At 41.4% G+C, this 21,008-nt stretch overlaps 1 protein-coding gene across 1 annotated transcript in view; it reads left to right on the top strand.

Annotated features, from left to right (window-relative positions):
* The window catches only part of FMN1 (formin 1), a 164,692-nt gene that overhangs the window by 127,204 nt on the left and 16,480 nt on the right, over positions 1-21,008 (top strand). The window contains exons 9-14 of the mRNA XM_083167847.1: positions 12,024-12,085; positions 12,382-12,470; positions 13,154-13,283; positions 13,932-14,078; positions 15,393-15,452; positions 16,656-16,776. Coding sequence (XP_083023973.1) covers positions 12,024-12,085; positions 12,382-12,470; positions 13,154-13,283; positions 13,932-14,078; positions 15,393-15,452; positions 16,656-16,776 — 609 coding nt within the window. The remainder of the gene's footprint in view (positions 1-12,023; positions 12,086-12,381; positions 12,471-13,153; positions 13,284-13,931; positions 14,079-15,392; positions 15,453-16,655; positions 16,777-21,008) is intronic.

The raw sequence follows: 21,008 nt of genomic DNA on the forward strand, positions 1-21,008 counted from the left end.
ATATTCTAGTGTGTATGGGCCTAATGAGAGATCTGGGGGGGTCCTTACAGTTTAGAAGTCAGCCGTCACACACAACCCGTGCTGGTTCTGCCGCACCGGCAGCTGTGGTGGCTGACAGTGCACAGTGCCGCGGAACGTGCCGCGGAACGTATCTATGACAGATACATTTGGTGCTGGCTGGTGGGGGGGGGGCCCTTTCAGAGAGGGGTCCCCAGGGGTATTGACCCACAGAGCGCCCCCCTCCCCCTAATCTGGCTCCTAATGTTAAGTTTTGAATGAGATCTTTTGAGACCATATATTGTTCTTTTATAGGACCGCATAAGTTTATGTATACCTATTACGTAGAGCATGTATAGTCACTCACAGAGATCGGTCAGTGTTTTGTAATAGAGAATTTACATAAAAATGTATTTGTTACCATTTTACGCGTCTTTGTCGAGCTTTGCACAGTGCATCTGGGTTCTGCTCTAGGATTTTGCTCCCTCCAGCAGTTAACAGGTTATGAGTTTGAACTACAGACTGTCTGTGCAGAGCTGTAGGATGGACCAGTCTGGATGTGGTCTGTGTATCTCTGGTGCCAGAGTCTTCTTTCTGACGACTTTATGTAACGAGGGAGTCTCCTGATCTCGCATTAAGACCTTACATCTTCCCCGCCTCATAAATCACCAGGCATGTTATAGACACTGTTAGGGAGGGAAGTGTCTGATAAGTCAAGTTCACAGGAGACGTTTAAACAGAACTGAAGGGTCATCATTACTCTTTGCTGCCTCCTCTGGTGCTGTTTTTATCTTTCCAAATATATACTCACTAGAAAGAGGATTTCCAGTTCATTTGATTATTTTGCCTTTCTGTGCCCTTATAGAGACTCCATTAGATCAACTGGTTTTGTTCTAGAACATGATATAGAACAGTTCCTGATTTTGTTCTCATCATTCATTTTAAATATTCTCTTCTCTAAGAAGTTTTTGCCCTGATAGTTCGTGAAGCACGTTTAATTCCATACGTCTGTCTGAAAGTTAGCTCCATGTAATTCTTTGGCCTAATATTTGGGCTGGAAGGATGGTTTAAATTAGTGGTTTTTAAAGTGCAGTACAATATGCTGACAGAATATAAACGGATTGGGTTTAAATTATCGGCGATGACCATACCAACTGCCGTAATGCTGTCAGCGGAATACCAACAGATTTTGGTCAATATTGTAACCCTGACCCCAACCCTCCAGCTGCTTGTCCCTAAAACTTCCCCTAGCACATACCCCTAAACCGAACACTCATCGTTAAAATCCATCTGTATTTTGATAGGATTTCGTAGCTGATATTGTGACTAGGACAGGGTTGGACTGGCCCACAGGGGTACAGGGTATCCACTGCTGACTCCTATAAGGATCAGGTTCCACACTGTGCACATGTATTATACATGTTCTACAATGGCTCCGCTGCCCTCTATAAACGTGCAATAGATATCCAAAAGAAGAAAGCAGCAGCACTCGGATGTAATTTGAATACACATAATTAGGCATGTACCAGGCTCAGAGCACTGCTGCTTTCTTCCGGACTGGGCATACCCCTAAACATGGGCACCTACTACTGCTTTCTCCTGGAGAGTCCTCCATTAGTCTAAATTCTAGCACCCTGCTCCTTGAAAAATCCTTGCAGTTTTTTCTTCCTGCCTGGGGTGTCACTCTTTTTTTTCTGTGGTGTTTCTACAACTGTCTGCTTTGTATCTCAACATACAAACCAGACTGTTCTTGAAGTACCACAGCAGACAGTGACACCCCAGGCAGGAAGGAGGAACTACAAGGATTTTACAAGGAGCAGGGTGCTAGAATCAACACTATCCATCATGCCACAGTCCAACAATGAACAAGGATCCTGACTACAACCCATATAAATGTTTATAAATAATCACAAATCTACATAAGCAATTGGTCATGTTTGGTTTCAAAAAACGCTTATAAATGTTTTGTTTCACTGAAACGAAGGAACACATTTTAAAGACTGTTAAAACATAATAGTTTTCAAAACTATGGATGTTTGTGGAATAGTTTCTGTCTCGTTTTAAGATATAGTGAGTGTAATTTCACGCAATGTTTTTTTTTGTACAATATATGGGTTAAATTAAAGGTAGTAAAATATATGTTTTGAAAAAGTAGAAAACAAAGTTTGCGCCACAGTGATTTTTCTTAGTGGTGCAGCTCTTCTTAATCCACTGATTTGCTTTAGATTGCCTATGTAAATACTTAGGATTGATACTTCCTGAAGACTATTTTTCAAAGCTGCGATATTTATTCTCCAAAGCGCAGGGATAAATTTGGATTACTTGGTTGAACTGTGATTTGAGAGTTTTGCTATTTTTTTGGAGAGAGGATTGCATTTCTTTATTTACTCGGAATGTGCTGTTTGCATTCTCAACTAGTTAAACTAATTGAACATGACTCTTGTATGAGTTTTTAATTTCGCCAAAAGGTAATGAATGACTACAAATTCTGTTAGTATAAAACCCTGCTGTAATGTGTTAATTTATTTCTCAGAATTCAGAAAATTGCTTCCAGGGATTGATTCCTGGATTATTCAACTGTTGCAATCCTTGTAAGATTTTTAATCTACAGTATTCGGGTTTGGCAACGCCAATATATATTCAATACCATCCTTTTTTTTCTACTTTTTAAATGTATCTCCTTTGTACTTGATCTTATCCACTTAATGTTTCCTGCAAGTTATTGGCAAAGCTGCAGAACGGTATATTTTTTTTTCAGTTATCTGAATGCAACCAAATCTTTCAGTTTGAAAACCGCATATGATCTCATTCAAAAAGATCAAACTTCAATAAGTATACCCATATAACAGTGGACGACTCCAAAGAAGACTAATTGCAAATGAGAAGGCAATGCGGGTCTGCCAAGTCTCCACCAATCCGTGTCGGACTGGAACATGACGTGGCAACCAGGGAAATGCAGTGGTAAAGGCCCATGCTTAAGGTGTGTGGTCAATTAGCATATGGGGTGTGGCTGGCTCCCCAGATCCTTGGCCAGTCGTTAGACAACATGTTATCAACACTCTTATAGAGTATGGTTTGAGAACAGAGTCTGGAACCGGACATTCGAGGAAGGGATTTCCCCTTTACCCCTACTGGCCTGTCCAACACTGGCACCAATATGCTATAAACTTCACAGATGGTGACTTGGTGGATAACTCTACTGGGTTTAAAATGGGTAATGATTATCTTATTTCCTACAAATTGGTGGTAGCGCTGGGAAATGGCATTCAAACCATTTATTTCCTCTAAAGTAATATTCCGCCTTTTAACTATAACCTGCAAACAATGGCCACGTTGCAAGCAGCTGATTTTAACAGAGACCTATGATTTTGCGTAGCACAGAGACCCTTCCGAGCATGCATTTGATAAAACTACAATGGAACCCAAATAGAATATAAATGTATAATACTTATTGGGGCAGATGTATTAAGCCTGGAGAAGAGATAAAGTGGATGGAGATAAGCACCAGCCAATCATCTCCCAACTGTCATTTTCAAACACAGTGCATTGGCTGGTCCTTTATCTCCTTACACTTTAGCTCCACTTTATCTCTTCTCCAGGCTTAATACATCTGCCCCATTGTCACAAATGAAACCTGCCACAAGCCTTGCAAAGTAAAGTAGACTCTGCCTTTCCTGGGCTCCTGGGATTTCAATTTACAGATACCATGTTCAGAAAGCTTGTGCATTAGATCACTGTATAGGCCAGAAGTGGTCAGTCTCACAATGATGCTGTTAGTGTACACGCCTACCAAGCCCAAGAGAAGGTGATGGAGATGGCCAGGTGTTTACAATCCCTGCTTTCAGAACCATCTTCACGGTATGCCCCCATGCTTCGAATTTACCATTAAAACTGAAAAATGTGTCAATCTTGCCTAGCCATCTTATTAGCACACCAGCTGCTTTATAAATAGGAGTTCCAAAGTCACCTTCTCTTTTAAGCGTGAGAGCCAGTAGTGGTTTTTTTCTTTACTTTCACTATATCAGAAGAGTCCTTCTAAAATGAAGTGCCTTAATGTAAACCCCCCCAGGTGCATCACATCAGCATGTCCAAACCATGGCACTCCAGCTGTTGTGAAACTACACATCCCAGCATGCCTTGCTATAGGTTTAGCATTCCCTAGTGGCAAAACTGTGGCAAGGCATTATGGGACTTGTAGTTTTACAACAGCTGGAGGGCCATAGTATGGATATGACTGGCCTAAAGTATCCATCAACATTTGGTTAGTATGACAACCTTTGACTTCACTGGAGGAATCCCAGCCATCAAGTAAAACTTCTTCCTAATTTGGTAACCAGTCAACTGAAGCTGGTAAGGTCGCTTCTTATGATTTTCATATCTGTAGCTTAGAACTCCACGCGCATTACAGTCACATAGGTATGATATGGCTAAACGGTCCCTTTTGTGCTCCCGAAACTGGCAAATCTGTTCACTTCACTCTTTTTGTTTATGTATATAAACATTTTAACCTCAGGGGAACATTTGGCTTAGGGGTTTAACTCAGTCAGCTGGATACACTTTCTGACATGGTTTTCTCTTTATCAGAATGTAATTTATAAAGACATTATTAAATATGTAAGAGCTTGTCATTGATTTACTGATATTTCTGCTTTATCTTGCCGCAAAGGAAAAATACTCTGTTCAAAATTTATACGGCCTAATTCTATTGCTTGTCCCTCCTTGTTGGGTTGAATCTGCAAATAATGTATATTCTTTGATTTTATTCCATGAAGTCTCATAGTACCCATAAATGAGTAGTGTATGCCTCTATTTTTGGCTGCCTCTTTGGTTTTTTACAAAGTCCCTTCAGTAGGGTTATTGTAAGGAAGAGTTATTTCTTCAGCCTCACCCAAAGCTAAATCTCTCTGCACATGTTAAATCTGCCCCCCTGCAGTGCATATGGTTTTGTCCAGCTAAGAAGGAATTTGCCTCTAAGAGTGAACTAAAATAAGGCCCTAATGCTGGCCACACATCAGACCAACTTTCCTCCAACCATCCAACTAGTTGGTTGGTTGGACTGAAAATCTGGTACTGTTGGGGGCAAATGCCAATAAGCAATTTGCTCATAAACTCAGGAGAATGGACAAAAACGTTCAGTGAATTTGTTTAAAACATTGTCTGAGTGACAGTTGTTGTCCATTTTACAATTGGGAAACAAATTACTTTAATTACAAATTACATTTGCTCCTATCCAGTACCAGGTTTTTATTCCATCCAACCAACCAGTTGGATGGTTGGAGGAAAGTTGGTCTGATGTGTGGCCAGCATATGTCCCATACACACTAGACTCTATCACCACGATCATTAATATTATTGGCGGTAAGCCCAGGCAAGCAATATTATGCGTACACATTGAACGATATCTGTAAACAATGCCACCCATCCCCTGCTTCATGCCTCAGGTTTGGGGGGTAGTTATCGATGCAGAATCAAGCATACACACTAAACTATTTAAACAATATTGTTTAGAAGTACCAAAAGGAGAGTTTTTGTTTTTGTTTTTTGTACTTGTGTAGTTTCACTGCGCCAGCATGGCCGTGCGTCTGAGTCCCTCAGACACTCGCCTATGCTACGGGCTCAGTGGTTCACGACGCTCGCCACGCTATCTAAAATAGACTCCATGCCAACGTGGATAGTGGGTTTATGAACTATCCACGTTGGCATGGCATTTATCTAGTTTATTTTAGAAAGTTTGGCGAGCGCAGAACCCGGAAGTATCGCGCTGCCATGCTGGCACCGTGAAACTACACAAGTACCTTTTCTTTTCTTTTTTAAATGATCTAGTATCTATGGGGCTTTAATCTTGGCTTTTCCAGCAGCTTTTAGCCTCTCTATTATAATGTAAAATCCCTTTAAACCTTAAATTTATCCAGGAGGCAGAACAACACAGCCATAGGAATATCAACTGGGCCATACCATCAACCATCTGGCATATGCCAGAACTGCATATAGGCAGTCCGGCTCCATACTTCACTCATTTTGTTCAGTCCAAGTTTTTTGAGTCGGGCTATTACGTGACCAAGCTTTGTGGCCGAATAGTATCTGTGGAAGAGGGAAATGTAAAAAAATGTCTATAGCTTTTGCTAAAAAAAAAAAATTGATCTGCAAATCGTGAAAACCTTTCGTGGAATCAAAATGGTGATCTTGAAACAAGTACAGCAGGCTGGTAAAATCCTAATTTTTACGGAGGTATTTCTACCGTACATATGAAATGTAGGCTGCTACGTTACCGCCAAAGGATCATACACAGTTGATGGAATTCTGTTGTGATAACTTGATTACATTTATTGAGCAGGTGCATTTTATATTGAAGTGCAAAATAAGCTTTAATTCTGGAGAGTCTTGGAAATGAGGAAATATCCCAATCTAGATAGAAGCTCCTTTCCACCTTTATACTCATGTGGGTCATTTCTATGCAATTGGATCTGTTCTTTATGTGGGCCGCGTGAAGATTTTGTGTATCTGAAGATGTTCAATTCATTGGGATAGAACCTTTTGCGCTGTATGACCTAGCCATAGCTTATTACTCCTGTAGGCGTGTGCTTTTTGCTTGTTATACTGCACATAGCACTTGCAATATATGGGAAGGTGTTCACACTTTTTTTAAATTTAAGTTATTGGTTCCATGGGGAACCATGGAGCCGGATACCCTTCTTGTACTAGACGTCGTTAAGTCATTGAAGTACATAGACCTGATTGCGCAGGACATAATTCGCTAGTGCGGGGGCACGGCACCTTTTACCCACTCGCTATGCAGCGAATATATGCAGTCTAGCAAGCATCTCTGAATAAGGCCCATAGAGATAATTCTCAGTGCTATTTTTGACCCAGTAAACACTTGATTATATATTGTGTGTGACTGTAGTTGTCAATATTCAAGTACAGTATTTCAGGTCTCTCCTTTTCTAGATTTACTGAATAATATTTTATTATTATTATTATTATTATTAATAGATTTTCTAAGCTTGGCAGCAGTTCTGACTTTTGTTTTTTAAAGGGCAATAATATTCAATGCAAAACCCGCGCTGTCTCAGTCCCGCAGCCAGAGCTGCTGTCAGTTGGTGGTTTTCAAAAAGTTTGCTAATAATACACCTGCCGCTTTAAAGCATTACTTTCTGCAAGTCGGTTGGCAGGGCATTTACAGTGCCTATCAATTATAGTCCTGCAACACTCGCAAATATTGAAGGTGTTTAAATATGTTTGTTGTATGTAGTGAAATAGCTATTGTGTGTACGCCTTCCATATATGTTTTTCTGCAGTAGATGTCAACCGCTGTCAGCACTTTAAGGAAAGTTGTCTACTGCGTATCGTTTTCAGAGTTGGAGTTATTCACATAAATCTGCTTTATCTCTTCCAATTGTAATAAAGAATCTGCATATTGTTTTTACAGAGTTACGTTCCATACTCGTGTTCAACACTAATATCATAAAACAATGTGTCTTCCTTTTTATATTAGTAATATATTTTGTAACAGATTGTATTTTCAGAGCGAACATCTCAACATGCCACTCGCAAACTCCTGTCCCTTTTTATTGAAGTGAAAGAATGTTCTGCGCTGTCTGAAATGTTGCATTTTTGTCTGTTCTGAGTGTGTGAAAATGTAAACGCTGTAAGTGTAACTTTAAACTTGTGTCCAGTACATGATTAATAGTACTGTATGCCAAGGTAGTGAATGATAAATAAAAGTGAGGAACGGCTAATACTTGATATAGCAAAACACTGAGAAAGGGGTTCTGAGAAGTTATTGGTGGTCTTGTACAGCATTTCTACTTTGACTACTTATACAAAAAGAGCACTGCAAGCATATATTTTTTAGGTGTTGTATTTTTGAATTTTAAAATGTATTTATTTAATTTGTATTTATAAATACATGCTAGTACCCAGACCCTCCCTTGGAGTGATGCCCCACTCACAAAACCCTCTTACAGTGGGATGAAGGTCTCTCTGTCTGTTTCTTTCTCCCCCTCCCTCCCTCTCTCTTTCCCTCCCTCCCTCTCTTTCCCTCTTTCCCTCCCTCTCTTTCCCTCTTTCCCTCCCTCTCTTTCCCTTTCCCTCTTTCCCTTTCCCTCTTTCCCTCCCTCTCTTTCCCTCTTTCCCTCCCTCTTTCCCTCCCTCTTTCCCTCCCTCCCTCCCTCTTTCCCTCTTTCCCTCCCTCCCTCTTTCCCTCCCTCTCTTTCCCTCCCTCTCTCTTTCCCTCCCTCCCTCTCTCTTTCTTTCCCTCCCTCTCTCTTTCTTTCCCTCCCCTTCCCCCTCTCTCTATTTGCCTCCCTCTCTCTCTCGGGATTGAATTGCACGGCGAGGCAAACTCACTATATATAGTACAGATCTGTACTATATAGTCCTGCCTGCGTAGTCTATTTTTCTATTGGGTTTCGATGCCGAACATCAGGATCAAATTGAATGTATTTGATTTTTGTTTCGATTTTGCTTATACAGGTAGAGTATCCCCTATCCGTGCATCCCGTATCCGAATTATTCCAAAAGCCGTGGTTTTTTTTGGGAATAATTTGAAAAAAAAATTGTCCCCCCCTAACCCTTTTTTAATACTTACCAAGTCCCCCAACGTCCATGGCAGGCCTTCAGCATCCTCTCCGGCATCTCCAGCGGTCCCAGGAGTGCTTTGCGTGAGTGCGCCTGGGAACTCGCGCAAAGCACTCCTGGGACCGCTGGAGACGCCAGAGAGGATGCTGAAGTCCTGCTGTGGACTCCAGGGGACAACGTGGATGCTGAGGGACCACCGGGCACCACCAGGGGACAGGTTAGTATGCCTAACAAACTTTTATTCCAAAACCCGGAAAATTCCCTTATACGGAATGCTCGTTGTCCCGAGCATGTCGGATAAGGGATACTCAACCTGTATAAGTAAAATCAAATAAAAAAATAGACCACATTGAACCCTGTGTACGGGGCAATAGACCGATATCCAGCTTAAAACCAGTGCACCAAGATGACTTAAAAATGCACATTCCATCATAAAATATAAAGAATTGCTCTTCTAAACCAGCCCAAGCCATAGTGGTGTAGAACCCAACAGCAGCCGATTTTAATGTGATGTTCCAGGCACTGACTGTGGAGGAAAGTATTGACACCTTGAAAGTTAAAACCTCTCCTCCATATCTTTAACCGCTTGAGTGCCAACGTTGCTGTGAGACATGGGAAAAATATCCGCCAAAAATGGCAGCCTCACTCACAGCAATTTTTTTTTTTGGGTGCGATATTTAACTAAACTTCAATTAATGGATCATTTGCCAGCAATAACTAAAGTGATTTAATATTCCTCGACTACAGCCCTGTCATTTTTAGCGGATATTTTGCACATCTCACAGCATTGTTGGCACTCAAACGGTTAAGCCTCATTCCCTTGTCAATGGATTCATGTGATCTAACTAAGCTTTCAAACAAATATTAGAGTTCTCTTTCTTTCAACGGACCTATTTGTCCTCCCAGATCTCGTAAATGCCCTCGGCGGCACCTGAGAGTGTATTGCAAGCGGTGTGACCTGTACAGAGGGCAGCCTTGTGTAATCATTTCAAATTTAGTGCGTTAAAGTCCAGGGCGTGAAGTAAAGTTTCTACTTAAAACAATCCAATAACCAGAGCGTGTGAAATGTAGCTGGCATGTATTTTATTTTTTTCTTCATCTAGTTTATGAGCGCTTGCCTGCCTGGGAGCTGGGCTATGTTCTGCTTTGTGTCCCATCTGACGTCTATTATGTCCTAATGGGAGCAGGTCTGCTCTAATGATGCTGCTGTATATAAATTCTTCTTGCAGCGAGCAGACACTGTAGGGCCACATAAAAACGTTTGCCTTAATTTCCCTGCAAAATAGGATCTCCAAAACCAGACCAGGCTTGTAACAGATTTTTTTAAAGGTTGAGGAACCCAATAAAATTACCAGCCTCGCACAGCATGTGTCTGCTTCCTTTTGGAGTTATTGGGAGGTGTAGGTGAGATATTCAGGCGGCTGACAGTGTATGTTGGAGGGAAGTGAAAACCCACCAGGGGAGACCGGCTTTAATGAGACTAATTTGCATTACATGGCAAGCTTCGTGCAGACGAGCTTCATAACATTAGCACTTTTCAGACTGTTGGAGGTGTGAGCCCTGCGAGATTAGTATGCAGGCGGCTAAATGGGGCAAAAGGTATTCTACTTTAAAGATGAATTGCAGCAAAAGAAAAAAAGTTTTCGTGCATGCAGCGATAAACGGGGGACATTTTTATTGCCCTTGAAAATGTAAAGTGGTGTCACCTGTGCTTTGTCATCTTTTGTACCTTGTATAATGGGAAGCGGCTCTGTCCTGCTGAACCGCTTAGTGGGCCTAGAAAAACTTTAATGTAATGTTCCGTCCTACTGCTTTCATAAGCTGCCCTGAAGCAGGAAGAGTCTGTGACCTTGTGAGGCCGCTCAGCACCCATACTGTATACGGGACAGCGAGGGTATTCCTGCTATGTGTACAATATAACACATTATGTCGTGGTGATGACTATACTTAAATCCCTTTTCTTCCAATAGAACGTACTAAATTTCAAATGTCAACTTCATTTTCTTATTCTTTGGACGCTTAGTCAGTCTTTAGAAGTTGAGGTTCTATTGTGCATTCAGAGACATTTTAGGGACTTATTTAGTAAGTGTCTGCTTTTGTACTTAAGGTTGGAGGTGAAACGTTAAAACAGGCTATACACAGACTTGGAGTAAATAAATATAGCCCTTAAGGGTTTTTTTTGGGGGGGGGGGGTGTACCTTTTTTTTCATATCTATAATCTTTTGGGACATGCGAGTAGTCAGCTGTTTCACTCATTGGCATTTCTGATGACTACAGGACATGTGATAATTCAGGGAAGACTTTAATGCAGGGCTGGGCAACACCGGCCCTCCAGATGTTAATGAACTACACATCCCAGGATGCTTTACATTAGTTTTGCTATGTGGCCATGCTGAAACTGATGCAAGGCATGCTGGGATGTGTAGTTCATCAACATCTGGAGGGCCGGTGTTGCCCAGCCCTGCTTTAATGCAATGTCTATAATGCTTAGGAGATTTTGGTTATAAGGAAGTGGTCAGTGATTGATTGCAAGATGAAAGTTAATGGGTAGGTTTCACAGTATTGACCTAGTAATTATTTTATCACAGTCCCAAAATCTGTCTCGCCAATACCCACAAAATTGTAGAAATGGGTATGGATCATTGGACAGCAACTAGGTCGACATGCATGAAAGTCAGCATTGGGTAAGGTAATGGGGTTTTTGTCACTTTTTTTAAACTAATATCGACACGGACAATAAAAAAGTGCACCATGTCCACTCGCATGGCTCGCTGATTACTAATATTTTTTCGGTAGACCCAATTTAGGTCGACATGCATTGGGTCGACAACTGAAATAGGTTGATCAGCATTAGACGGTCAAAAGGTCGATATGAGTTTTTCTGGTTTTTTTACATGAATGTCGACACACACTCAACATGGACACTGTGTCCCCTCACATGGCTCTTAAGGTGCCGATGCGATGTGTGCTTTGAGATGCGCACTCCCACGGCATTTCATGGCACAGTACAAAAAGTATGTGCTGCACATACTTTTGTACTGTCTTTTTATCACATCGCGTGCACAACGCATGCAATGCGATGCTATATTAGCACAAAAAGTACGGCAGTATCGGGACGTGTATGGGCACCTTTAGGCCTAAGGCCTGTCAACCTTCAGTAGTCGTCACAATGCATCCCAGAGGAGAGGCGACACATGGATACGATGAAGTGTAAAACATGTAATACAGACATTTTTGAATTTACATCGGGTTATTTAATTAATACATTTATAAAGTTATTCTTATATTAATCAGACACCAAATGATTATATATATATATATATATATATATATATATATATATATATGTATATATAAAAAAATTTAACAGAACAGAGCATTTTGGTCTTTGTTTATTGGTATCACCTTTAAACTATTTCCTTTTATTCTCTATTTTCTTTCTGCAGCTATTCTAAATGTAGACGATTCTGTTGTAGATATGGAGACAATAGAAGCCTTGTATGAAAACGTAAGTAAAAAGAGTGTAACAATACGTAAACAGAGACCTTTATCAAAGCTGGCGATGCCAAAGAAATCCAAAAAAGGTTACATGCCCAATATAAATGTATATATTTAATAGAGCGCCTCTTTACGCGTAGGTCTCAGATTTTGTTCTATTCAGTTTTATTGTTACGCATGTTTTTTTGTTGTGCATGTTAAGGCTGTCTCATTTCGCTTTTGAGGTTTAACGGTTTTTGTTCACTACTTTTATATTTAATATACCCGGACTTGTTATACATATTTATATTCACTGTATCATCCTAGAGAGCACAGAAAGATGAGCTGGAAACCATCAAGAAATACTATGAGACCTCCGCAGCAGAAGATGTGAAGTTATTGGACAAACCTGAACAGTGAGCATTCTTTTATTTTGTCATTGTCAGTCCTTCGTTTTCGTGCTTTTGATGTTTCAATTCATGCAAAGTCAAAAGTGAAACATCCTATAATTTCCACGTGGCCTTCTTAAAAAGAAATAATGCACCTTTCACACATTACTAATTAGAGTAATAATACATTTTGCTAATGTTAGAGAATACAAAATGGTGGAGAGAGACTTGCGCTCTAATAATGTATATGCTACACCGCAATGTGAGGGTTGGGGGGGGATACGAGGGATATCAATCGTACAGAACCGATATCTGAGGGTTGTAATGGGTCTGGTGATGAGACGCGACAATGGATTCATAGGGTGTCCAACCAGCCAGGGTCACGACCTACGAATATACAATATTGCGAGATCCTGCATTCTTGTATTTAGAGGGCGGCCACCCAATTCAGAGACCAGCGGCTATTAGCCATTATCGACTCCAGGTGAGCACTGACCTTTCCCACCATTTTGCTAATGTTGCATGTCAACCTTTTTGGGTCACCCAAGACAGTTGACCTAATTCCGATCTACCCCGTGATTCGCACCCGTTGTTGTTGAGTATTATTTATTGTACGAAGAATTAGTAATTCTCCTTTTGTCACTCTACTGCAAGTACTGTTGTTGTTTTTTAAATTTTATAATAAAAAAAATTCTTATATTTTTATCCAGGTTCCTGTATGAGTTATCTCAGATCCCAAACTTTACAGAGCGATCGAAATGTATTATTTTCCAAACCGTCTTCGCTGAAGTAATTACCTCACTGCGTAGGAAAATAGATATTGTCATCCGGACCTGTAATGTAAGTGTGGCTGCATACAGCGATCATAATTCAAAATACAATTTCCATCAGCCATGGTCCTAACAGGAGTGGCTTGCATACCGTTCATTGTCTGAACAGTCATTGCGTAACTAATGGTGTGTACACACGGTGAGATTCCCTTCCTAACCGACTTAGGATTCGATTGCTATACAATCTTTGCTAGCTCGTGTGCTATTTACATACAATTCATGCTATCTGCATTAGATTTCCACTATATAGTCATTGCTGCTCTGTCTATCTGGGTTTCGATTTTTGCTGTCCCGGGAGTTTGCATCGGGATGGCAAGGTAAATAAACTGTGCGATCTACATGCGATTTTGACTATATAGTCAAAACCTCATGCTGAATTGTACCGTGTGTACACACATTACAATTTTCTTAAATTTGTTTTCATATTTTTTTACTTTTTGGTTTGGAATCCAAATAGAATGATAGCATTAATTTGGCCTGCATTGCATGAAGTTTTCATGGGCTAGTTCCTGGTTTTGGATTTATGTGCATTGCGCAGAGACTGGGTGTAGTAGTTATGAAGTGTGTAGTAATTATGGAATAGGATATTTTCTCAGCTTTATCGTGTCCTTATTTTAAAATATTTAGTTGTGGGATAACGACATGCTTATGTTGACAGGGCTTGTTGGAAATGGAGAGTGTGAAAGACATAATTGGTTTGATCCTTGCTTTTGGAAACTACATGAATGGAGGCAACCGGACACGGGGACAAGCGGATGGATTTGGTTTGGAAATTTTGCCCAAATTAAAAGATGTCAAAAGTAGGGTGAGTTTCCGAGCTTGTTAAACAGGGTCATTCTGGGCTAAGTTATGCTGGGTACACACCAAAACGATTTGGATTGGATGCAAATCGTATGCAAATTGGAGCATACGATTTGCATACGATTTACATACGATTTGCATACGATCCGATCCCCTCTGTATTCAGATGAATGGATCTTTTACAGATCCTACATGCAGCGGGTAGGATCGGATTCGGATCCAATTCAGATCCAACCGAACGATTTTAACCAAATCTGCATCTAATCAGTCTGAATTGGATCCAGATTGATGGGATTGTGCCAAAATTGTTTTGGTGTGTACCCAGCATTACTCATCAAGAAAGCAAGACTACTCCCATGGTGCCTTTATTAATTAACCATAAGAAAGACCAGTGCATGACTTGATCTGTAAGTGTCTGGAAAGCCATGTAAGATGCATCCGTTCCTACAGTATATCTGAGAATACTAATGTTTTCATAGCTGTATTATTTGATAAGCTATGTTATATGTATTTTATATGGGGGAAATATATGAAGACGGAAGTTCGATTTAACATGGGATGTTGCTATGGGCAGCCAATCAGAATCTACTTATTTAGCACCCTCTAGAACAGTGATGGGGAACCTTCGGCCCTCCAGCTGTTGTTCAACTACACATCCCAGCATGCCCTGCAACAGTTTTAGCATGGCCAAATAGCAAAAATGTAGCAGGGAATGCATAGTTCAACAATAGCTGGCGGGTCAAAGTTCCCCCATCCCTGTTCTAGAATAGAATAGTATCTGGTTGCCCATAGCAACATCCTATGTGAAATCGAACTCCTCCCATTTTAATAAATTCCCCAATATGTATCTTATAGTTTTTTTTGCACTGATTGTTGGTTCTGCCACACTGTATTATGAGAATTTACGGTACTTGTGTAGTTTCACGGCGCCAGCTTCGCCCACGCTGCGGGCTCGCTACGCTTACCACGCTATCTAAAATCAACTCCATGCCAACATGGATAGTGGAGGTATGAATTATCCATGTTGGCATGGAGTGAAGTTACTTTATTTTACATAGTTTGTGGCGAGCGTACAACCCGGAAGTAGCACGGCACCATGCTGGCGCCGTGAAACTACACAAGTACCGAATTTACACTGCCACAAAAAAGTGCAAATCCTCCGTCCCTGGTTAACTACAAGTCTGTTAGGTGACCTTTTGTGATGCAAAGACACTAGGTTATTAAGGATGCCACCAGGCAAGAGTACGGTTTGGCCACGGATAAAACTTATTCTAATCTTAAATGTTATGGATGTTTAACCTGTTTGTTTTTTCTTTAGGATAGTGGTATCAGCCTTGTGGACTACGTGGTCCGTTATTATATTCGACACTTTGACCAGGTGAGACCATATATTGTTAAATACTTTAATGAGGATTTCCTTCACGTGCTTAACACAATGGTCCCGATTCAGATTGGAGTTGCTATCGCTGCTGCATTATTCGGAGCAGCAGTGGTAGCGCTGTATGGTAATGTAGCATCCTGCTGCAGTAGTGAACCGACCTGCTTCCTAAAATCAGGGCCGGTGCAAGCCCCCCGCCCCAGATACAAATCCCCCCCCCCCCCCCAGAGCACAGGTGGTGCCGCGCAGAAATCCCACCAGCGGGGAGCGGGGGGAGCAGCGTTGATTCACGCCACGTACGGGATAGGAGAGGGAGGATGAAGGATGGATCACAGACTTACCTACTCCCCGCTCCCTGCTTTCGGGTACCTCTCTATGGTACCTTGGCGGCTCAGTACCGCCCTCCAGCGGCCGTCGCCCTAGGCAAATGCCTAGTCCTGCCTAGTGGTGGCGCCGGCCCTGCCTAGAATGCATCATTCGATCACTCCCCGTCAGCTGGTTTACGGCACCTATGGTGGCACGCAAGCTGACCGTTGCATAGGCCAGTAAATCTCCATCCTATGAAGGAGATCAGTGCCTCTTTCCTCCCTCTGCACAGCGGTCACACGCCTCTATTTTCACAAACTGAGGCCATCGCCACCCCCAGAAGGCAGTTGACTGTGAACCACTGCCGTTGCCACCCCCAGAAGGCAGGAGACTGTCAATCACTGACAGTCTGCTGCCGCTGTGGGTCTTGTATTGCAGGACCCATTCGTGCACACACAGAAGGGTGCCGGACGGCTCCCCGACAGTCGGCATTCCGACAGTCATTACTCCGAAGTCGGAATCCCGACTGCTCCCTCGTGGGGGTCCACGACCCCCATAGAGGGAGAATAAAATAGGTGGCAAGCACAGCTCGCCACCGTGCCCGCAGCATAGCGAGCGCAGCGAGCCCGCAAGGGGCTTCATTGTGCTCCCCCCGCTGTGCAGTCGGGATTCCGACGTCTAAGTAATGACTGTCGGAATCCCGACTGTCGGTGAATTGTACCACACCCCACACAGAATGGGTCCTGTGCAGAAAATCAGTACTTTGCAATGGTGGGCGTATGTAATGCCTGTATTATGGTCTGATATAGCCAATCCGCGTAATAAAAACACATTTATTCAGAATAAATCGGAATGCTTCCTCTTCTTGTGCTGAGATTTAGTACTTTTTTTTTATAGGATGGCGGAACAGAGAAGAGTGTCTTTCCATTGTTAGAGCCCCAGGATTTCTTCCTGGCCGCACAGGTGAAATTTGAGGACCTTGAAAAGGATTTACGAAAACTGCACAAAGACATTGAAGGTAAAACCTTGATTTTTGATAAATACGCCTATGGCCTCTCTTTGCGTTGTAACATTTAGCAACATACGTTCTAAGCGGTGTCCCCCCTCATTCCCTTTTAGATAGGTTGCAGTGTTTTGAATAACTTCGGTCCAAATTTAGGGAATGTTAAACAGTTAGTAGACATTTGACTCTCTCGGCCAAGATCAGAGTCATTTTTATCTTGCCGCTCCAACCCCTCATATCTGTAGCTGTTAAATATTTAAACTAAAGGCATTACAATACGCATTTAATATTTTTCAAATGAACTAATCTCTGCTGGGAAATTAATAAGCAAAACAATATACAGCCTTGGATCTGAAGCCGCCAAAGTTGACTTCTACAACTCGAGCAAAAAAATAATGGTTATTTAATTTCTGAGCAATATGAAATGATAACGGTAACGTAAACAACATGGGTACTCTCTTAATATATGATGTGTGTAGCAATAATAAGGCTGAACTTGGGGGTGGGAGGTTTAGTTACCCGTGTATTGCAAATCTGTGGGAAATGGTCTTCAAGCATGTAGGAATTCCTCTCTGTCATCTGTCAGGCCATGTGTTTAACTCTGCGGAACTTGTTTAATAAGAGAAATGCTTCTCCCCGTACTCGTGTAACAGCTACTTAACAGCTCGGAGAAAAGAATTTTCAATCTGCGAAAGGGGTTTGCTTTGGAAGCAAAGGACGTTGGCCAAAATTAGAGATTAAGTTTTAACATTGGGGCATAGAATAAACATGTTTGCGGCTCGGAGATCAAAGGCTGCTGCATTAACAACCACGCACGTATTCTGTTTCTTAATTTCAAGGTTTTACGCTAAAATGGTATAAATGGGGAGCTTTGAAGTATTGTGGCAGTTAATAATTTTTTTAATCAAAGTTTTGATTTAACATTCCCCTGTAAACTGAAGCCACAGCTATCGTAAGCACACACACACACACACACACACACACACACACACACACCTGCTCTGCACTGATCCAAAAATACTTGCTCACTGCAGTGATGGACATTCGTGCCAATGTCTCCCGAGTCCCTGCTAAGCACTTATTGCACTAAAATTATTCCAGAGTCATCTTTTACAGGTTCCTTCTTCCTCTGCATCACATACTCTCTAGCTGGAGCCTGAGTGTGGTTGTTTCTCTAGCCTAGGAGATTGGCTGTAATACAGTATTTTAAAATTGGCCTGAGAGTCAAAGACTGTTTATTTTCAAAGCGATTCCATGTCCGATAACAATTGATTGGATCACTTTTGGATATGTTTGGTGGATGCTTTTGAAAAATGACTGTTGATGTTTGTTGGCCTTTGTCAGTAATTTTCTCTGATGCTGTAAGGGAGCTGGCAGTGATGCCTGAGCTACTCCAATTTGTTTGTGGCCAGATTGGATTGGACTTCTTATTTACAGCATCACTGGGGGATGGTTTTTGGATTTCATATCCTCAGGATGATATCAGTAACCTTTAGTCACATTACAATAGTGGAAATATCGCAGAGTTCAGCCACCAAATGTCTCGGGTTTTGTAACATGCCTGCTGTGCAGTCTGTAAAAATAATCGCAGCTTACACGGAGGCAGCAATCTCAGGCAGTAAGTTTTAGGAGATGCAAAATGAAGGGATTTAAAACAAAAATGCTCTTGCTGCAAAAGTCTGCGGGCTGTATTCAATCCCGGTGCCATTATTTGTCCGCTCGACTGCATCTCGGCAGGAGGGATTCAATGTCCCACCTGCTGAGTGCCGGAAAGGGGGCGTGGCCACAAGAAATGGCCGTGGATCGTCAAGATCTGGCCGTGAGCTTGACCATCCACGGCCGTTCTCAGCAAAACGAACCGGACTGCTTTTAAAGTCAGGCTCGTTTTGCCAAGATGCCTGTTCAATGCTGTCGGGAAAGACAGCATTGAATAGGTGCCCACTGGTATTTCCCCCATCGGAAATAGCGTCAGGGGATTGAATAACCCCCATATGTGTACTAATTATATTTCTATGAAAGTTGTCGCCCTGTGTACTTTTGTGGCCACGATCGGGGGTTCCAGGGAGCATCATCTCAGCAAAGCTACTTCTTAAAAAAAAAAACAGAGTGGAATTCTTGGTGACAGTCAACCAGTTAATACAATGAAAAGGGCGTTCAGTGGTAACATGCACGCAATTTGATAAGATAAACAAGAGGCTCTAGGTTTTCACTTTCAAACTGCCAGATACACTACTCCCTGGTTTAGATGGTGGATTGAAACTCAACAGCAATGCTGGATGGTTACAAAATGGCAAAACACCAGCAGTTTGGTGTAAACCAATTGATAAAGCCACCGCAGTTATTTGCTAAATGGAGGGTGAGGTCTCCTAATGCACTTTTAATGAAGGCAGTCACTACGTATGTACTCTAAATGAGCATTACCAGTACTCTAGAAGGACAATATTATTCTAGTAAAATAATTTGGTGCAAAACATATTTGATTTAAGAAAACAACATTATACATTACCTATAATAAAGGGGTAATATTAATGGTTAAAAATTTTTTTAGGAGAGGGACCACCATTTCTAGAGCCATAAAATAATAAATGCTCTCTATTTAGATCAGGGCTTTTCAACTACTGTGCCATGGCACACTAGTGAGCTGTTCTCAAGTGTGTCCCCAGATCTAGAGATGCCCAAACCAGTTTACAGCCACCCCAGTTCAACTGTTATTTACTGGTCCTCTTTTTCATGTAAAGGGTCAATGTATTTTAATGTTTGTTACCTGTGGGGACCAGTGTGATTGTTTTTTATATAGGGGCCACTTGGTTTGTTTGTTTGTTTGTTTTCCTGTGGTGGGGGGGGGGGGGGGGGGGGCAGGCAATCTGTTTTATCCTTTGGGGATCTCATGGTGTGTGTCTTGGGAATTTTTTAAATCTTACTTATACCCCTTTCAGACAGAAAAGTCTGAAAATCCCGGCAAATACACGGCATTTCAAATGCCGTGTCAATTTGCCGGGAGCAGCCTGACCCCCCTTCACACAGAAGAACAAAATTACCGGGTTGAAAATTTCTACCTGGTAATTTGTTGAATAACACGGGTAATTCTTCTGTGTGAAAGGGTCAACACGGGTCATAAATCCCGTGTCCTCGACCCTGGTCAATTCCCGGGTCGGAGACACGGGATTTATGACACGGGTGTGCCCTTTCACACAGAAAAAGGACCCGTGTATTTAATGAAATTCCCGGGTGGAACTGCTTCACCCGGGTATTTCATTTTCTGTGTGAAAGGGGTATAAGTGTGCTTCAAGTTAAAGTCGAAAATCTCTTTTCACTCGCTCTCTTTCTATAGAGATCTATATATATATTTCTATCTATCTATCTATCATTTATTTATATATATATATATATATATATATATATGTATGTATGTATGTATGTATGTATGTATGTATGTATGTATGTGTGTGTGTCAAATTAGACATTAATTTTTTAAATAAATCATAAAATACAATTACCCCGATAAGCATATTATTAATGGTATTCTCCTCTTCCTCCATCAATAATAATTGCCTTAAAAAGTGTATTCAGAAGCATGCTTCTTAAACATACCCCTACAAGTTGCACCCGGTTCTGCCGTGTTTACTGTCAGTTTTCAAAGCTGCCTCTTGATAAAACAGGTGATTTACAGTTTATACAAATAGAACTGCAGGAGAGCAATGTGTCGGCCAGCTGTTTCTAAACTTTTATATTTCTGGCCGTTTTTACTGCGGTTAGTAAATCCGCCTATTATTAATTTTCCCCCAATAAGACGTTTTGTATTGGAGCATGTAACGTGTACTGCCAGCCTTATCTGTCTAGTTGCATTTTTACATGGCTAAACACATTATTAAAGATCACAGTACAGCATGGTGTGCACCCTTTGACTCCACAAATAAAGTGGTAATAATAAAGATAACGGCAACCCATACATTTGTTTACACCATGATTCTGTGTAACAACTCATTTTTATTTGAGTTCTAAAATCTCAGGTTTTGTTTTTTTTAGAATGTAAAGGTCAATCATTTATTTTTAGAATTATTCAGGCAGGTTGGTGAATATAAATAAAGATAGAGAACACTGCGGATATTCATACCACATTCTGCTTACCGTTATTATATCTCCAGGAACAGTGCACAATCTTGTATGTTTGTCTAAGATATGTAGTGTAATGTTGTTCTTCTTAGAACTTGGTGTTTGTGGAGACGTTGGGCTACTGAAACATAAGC

This window comes from Crinia signifera, chromosome 12, assembly GCF_055691185.1.
Source record: "Crinia signifera chromosome 12, ASM5569118v1, whole genome shotgun sequence".
Taxonomy (NCBI): domain Eukaryota; kingdom Metazoa; phylum Chordata; class Amphibia; order Anura; family Myobatrachidae; genus Crinia; species Crinia signifera.